This window comes from Astatotilapia calliptera, chromosome 3, assembly GCF_900246225.1.
Source record: "Astatotilapia calliptera chromosome 3, fAstCal1.2, whole genome shotgun sequence".
NCBI classification, from domain to species: Eukaryota; Metazoa; Chordata; class Actinopteri; order Cichliformes; family Cichlidae; genus Astatotilapia; species Astatotilapia calliptera.
This window is the reverse complement of record NC_039304.1, coordinates 23,796,662-23,801,886: the sequence shown is the minus strand read 5'-3', so window position 1 is coordinate 23,801,886 and position 5,225 is coordinate 23,796,662. Positions and strand designations below refer to the sequence as shown.

Sequence of the window (5,225 nt, the reverse complement as noted above, 5' to 3'; positions counted from 1 at the left end):
TGATTTGGATGCCTTTCAGATGTGCAAGGTGGCAGTTTGTAGGCACTAATGCAGCCCCATACCATCAAAGGTGCAGGCTTTTAAACTGAATGCTGATAGCAAGCTGGCTGAATCCTCTTGAGCCACGATCGCCCCACGATCGCCCCAATAGGGGCCACGATCGCCCCAATAGGGCGATCGTGGCTCAAGAGTTGGGAGTTCGCCTTCTAATCGGAAGGTTGCTGGTTCGAGCCCCGGCTTGGACAGTCTTGGTCGTTGTGTCCTTGGGCAAGACACTTCACCCGTTGCCTACTGGTGGTGATCAGAGGGCCCAGTGGTGCCAGTGTCCGGCAGCTTCCCCTCTGTCAGTGCACCCCAGGGTGGCTGTTGCTACAATGTAGCTTGCCATCACCTGTGTGTGAATGGGTGGATGACTGGATATGTAAAGCGCTTTGGGGTCCTTAGGGACTAGTAAAGCGCTATATAAATACAGACCATTTACCATTCTTTTCTTTAGCTTAAAGGATGTGCCATCCAGGTTTTCCAAAAATGATTTCTAATTTAAATTTGTCAGACCACAGACTGGTTTTATACTCTGAGGTGATTTTAAATCAGCCTTTGTTGAAAAAAGATGGATATGTTTGTCAATCATTTTCACATATGTCTTCTTCTTTGAACAGTGATTTTAGGAACAGGTCATGCTTAAAGATGACAGGGATCCAGTATTCATTTTTCACCTTGTACTTTGGACACAGACATTTCTCCACATTCTTTGACTCTTTTGATTATATTATGTACAGTAGATGGTAACATATTCAAATTCTTCATAATTTTACACTGAGTAACATTATTAATTTGTTCCACAATTTGTGTAGGAACATTTTTTTCATAGATTGGTGAACGCCTACCCATCTGTACTTCTGAGAAACTTTGTCTCTCCAAAATTTTCTTTTCTAAATACCCAAACATGTCACTGACCTTTTGCCAGTTAACCTAACAAACTTTTCCCAAATTTTCCTCCAGCTATATTTTCTCAAATTCAAAAATGTTTGTCATGGTAATTTTTTTCATCATCTTCAATTTATCCTTTGATTTCTGTCTTAGATTCAGCTTTTCCTCAGGTTGTTCCAAATAGACAGCAATTCTTTGAACTAGAGTCAATTTCAATTAGCTGTGAAGGACTGAATGGACTGACTGGATGGAGAGTGATGAAGAAGACAAAGGGACATGTTAGACCATGTGCGTCTACCTGGGAAACATCTACTGGACCTTGCAATATTAGTAATGCATATCCATCAAGTGACAGTGGAGAATACTGGTGTGAAATAGGAGGAATACAAACAACAAACACTGTCAACATCACTGTAACTGGTATGTAAAGAGGGAATTACACCTTCTCATTCAAACTTCGCAGACTTTGTAAGTCAATATGTTTTGAAATTGCACATTTAGCCAAGCACGTAATATAATATTTTTTCCTGATAGAAAAAAACAAACAAAAACGTCCTCATTATAAACACAGCATAACGACGCAAATTTCTGTGCACTCTGATTCGGGTACATGTGATATGTTTCACACAACAATTTAATCAAAATGATAAATAATCTACTGTCTGTAGTAGTGGAAACTTTTATATGTTAACAAATCATGTGCCATTTAGGTGGTCCTGTGATCCTGGACAGCCCTGTGAATCCTGTAACGGAGGGAGATAACATGGCCTTACACTGTAGAAAAAAGGACAAAAAATCTAACTTCACTGCTGATTTCTATAAAAGTGGCATCTCCATTGGTCATAGACCAACAGTAAGCATGATGAACCCCACTGTTTCCAAATCTGATGAAGGAGTCTACAAATGTAGCATCTCTGATACTGGAGAATCAGCAGAGAGCTGGCTAATTGTTAGAAGTCTGGAAACTCGTGCTCAAACTGAAGACAGTTATTTTCACCTATACCTTGGTGTCGGTGTTTCTATGATGGTTCTACTGCTGCTACTGGCAGGCCTCCTTTATTGGCTGAAATATCAACAAATCTCTCCCTTGGTGCTTAAATGTATATACTGCTTTTACATGACTATATGCTCCCATCCAAAACATGTCTTTTACAGGGAAGGTGTTGCATATTTGGGTAAGATAATAATAAAACTGCATCCTGCATCTTTTGCAACAGCATGGCTTCAAAATAGAAGATTTTAGGTTGTGAATAGACCTGCCTTCAATTAAGATCTTTCATCATCTGAAAACATTTGGTACATCATGAAATGGAAAATATACAGATACATATCAGATAAGAATAAGAAATATTCTTCTTTCAAAATTCCAGTAACGGATCTCCTCAGTTCCCAGACATTAACCTTAGCAGTCGGACGTACCGCCCACGGTACGTCCGACTGCTAACCCTCATAGGCAAAATTTGTAGGACTGCTAAGGGTTTAAGACATTATTAGACTATTGTTAATAAGAAAGGGGATGCTACACAGTCGGGAACATCTATTTTGAAATGGATTGTTGATGTCAAATTTACAATGAGTTAATGTTTTCCTTTGGTTTAATCATTTGAAAGGCTATGCGTATCATATGTTAGTATGAGAATTTATTATTTTTTCCTTAGAAATAAGGCTGTACTATATTTTTGCTGTGAAATCATCTCCGCAAGCATTTAACTACGTACCATGTCTTTGAAAATCTCCAAAGTCGACTGTTGTCACCAGCAGCAACAGCATATTCATCACTGCAAAAATGAAGAAACATAATGATTTTGTATAAATGTTATATTTTTTAATATTTTCTTTTATTTGTTTTAAATATATACATATTTTTCTCATTACTCCCATGCACATGTTTTCGGAATGACTGACTAAATAACTTATTGTAGACAGAGAAACTCAGTACTCACACAGTCTGATGCCTTGAGTTCTGACCTCCATGTTGTCTTGTTGCTGACTGTGTGAGTGTCAGAGTGAAAGAAAGTCTTTTGTTCATAGGAACTTCCTCTTCCTGTGTTTCTTGTGGTGATTGAGAGAGCAACAGGTCTTCCTTTCCGAGAAACCCTTCTAACAGATATATATTACTAATTATATAATATAAGAAGTAAAAAAATAAGGTTCGTGTGTGTGTGTGTATAAGATATAGGCATACAGAAGACAGCAGATCTTTTGTATACACACACACACACACACACACACACACACACACATACACATATATATATTTATATATATATAAAGAAGATTTATGAATGTCAGCAGGTAATCCATTGTTTGATTCCTAAAAAGAACAGGCAGAAGAGGAAGGGCAAGAAAAGGTGAACTTGTAAGAATAATATCTGAATGTTAAGAGAGAAATCTCATCTTACTAGTGGTGTTGTGTCTTCCTAAAGTTAATAGGATGTCACCAGACTAATTGCCAACTGCTACACTTTGTTGATGTGCCAAAGAGGAGCAGGACTGCTTGGAATTTGGCTTGATGGTATACAAACACATCATTTAGTGCTACATCATTTAGTGCTACTACTAAAATTAGATGATATTTTTTATTCAAGTATTTTTAAACACACTCCAAATGTACCCCATGAATATTTCAATCCAAAGAAGAAATATTTAGTATTTAACAAAACAATACACACTGTATAGTGAGTGAGAGTATAAAACATGACCTATAAGAAAAAAATAATTATAAATATTAATTATTATTTTTAATAAGCAAAAGTGAATGATTTTATGTAAAATAAGGAACAGTAATAATCAACTTTTCAGCAGAGGTGATCTGCGTTGCTCTTTCTCTTGAGTTTTTAGACTTATCAAGTGCCTGTCACCATGATCAAGTTTAAATATGAAACATGAAAAAGGAACACATGTTTACAAAGATTTACTTTGAGGTTTATTATCAAGTTTATTAATATTACACAATGAATATGCATGCAAAAATTGTTGCACCACAACCTACAACGTTAAAAATTTATTTAATTATCAAGTTTCACACCCAAAGCAAATCTAGTCAACATGTTATTTGTAGAGTGTATTTATTACAACAAATATGTAGAGCTGCCTTTTACTGAGGACTGGCTTCCTTATGGTCAGTCACACACCATTTACACACATTGGTTGAGTGCTGCAGAAATGGTTGTTCTTCTGGATTGTGCTCAACAGAGCAATGTTGGATGTCTGTCATAGTCACCTTTGGGTTCTTAGACTACGGCAATTGCTCTAATTTGCTGGGTGGCAAGCTCTGGGAAGAGTGTCATGGTCCCCATGTATTTCTGGCTGTCTCACACTGGCTACCATTTTTATTTTTGTTTTTCTCTTCCTCTATGCCTCTCCTTCACTCCTCTCTGTCTGGGCGGAGCTCGTTACAGGTTCTCGCTCTTGGCCCACACACCTGTGTGAGTGTCACCACCTGCTGCTGATCTTTCCCCAGCTGTTATTCAAGGCAGTGGCACAGAGCAGTTCACCACTGGAACGTTGAATCTCCTGAGTTCGAGCTCTGAGCTTCATCTGAGATCTCCCTCTGTATATTCGCCTAACTATTGTATTCTGTGTGTAGATATCCCCCTCATGGACCGGATTACGGACCCTTAATGTGTGCGGTAGCGTGAGTAGAGTTATGTACCAAATGCGGCTGAAGTGTGTGGATTACCCCTCTCCCTGGAGCCCAAATCACTATACATGTATATAGCATTGAGCTCTTCCCGTTGTTAATAAGCTGTCTTCTTTTATTGTCAAAGAACTCTGTCTGTGCATGAGTCTGTCTGGTAGCCATGACAAGAGTCCAGGTGGTTCAAAATGTTTTCCACTTATGAATGATGGAGACCACTGTGCACTGTAATTTTCTGTACCCGTCCCCAGACCTGTGCCTTGATACACTCCGGTCTACAGTTATGTCCTTGGACTTGATGTGTCCTCTGCACTGCCAATGATGGGATCTTGTATAGACAAGTGTGTACGCCTTTCTAAATAATCTCCAATCAACTGAATTTACCAAACATGTTGTAGAAACCTTTGACAGACAATCAGTGGAGAACAATGCATTTGAGCTCAATTGTTAATACTCTCTATAAATTGTTACCTTTTGTGTTATCTTAAGTTGTTCATAAAAACTGCAGCCGACATCATCCTTTGTATTCCATTTTGCATAATGGAATACAAATACAATACTTTATGTTAAAAATGGTTTGATCAAAATGGACAAAAATGACAAAATGACAAATGACAGAATGACAAACTTCTAAAAATCTGGATGAGTATTACAA

At 37.9% G+C, this 5,225-nt stretch overlaps 1 protein-coding gene across 1 annotated transcript; it reads left to right on the top strand.

Annotated features, from left to right (window-relative positions):
* Positions 1-48: 48 nt before the first annotated feature.
* Positions 49-2,374, top strand: LOC113013771 (low affinity immunoglobulin gamma Fc region receptor II-a-like). Its single transcript, XM_026154922.1, has 4 exons — positions 49-70; positions 1,084-1,350; positions 1,635-1,979; positions 2,301-2,374. The coding sequence occupies exons 1-4, from the start codon at positions 49-51 to the stop codon at positions 2,372-2,374; spliced, it is 708 nt and encodes a 235-aa protein (XP_026010707.1).
* The last annotated feature ends 2,851 nt before the right edge of the window (positions 2,375-5,225 follow it).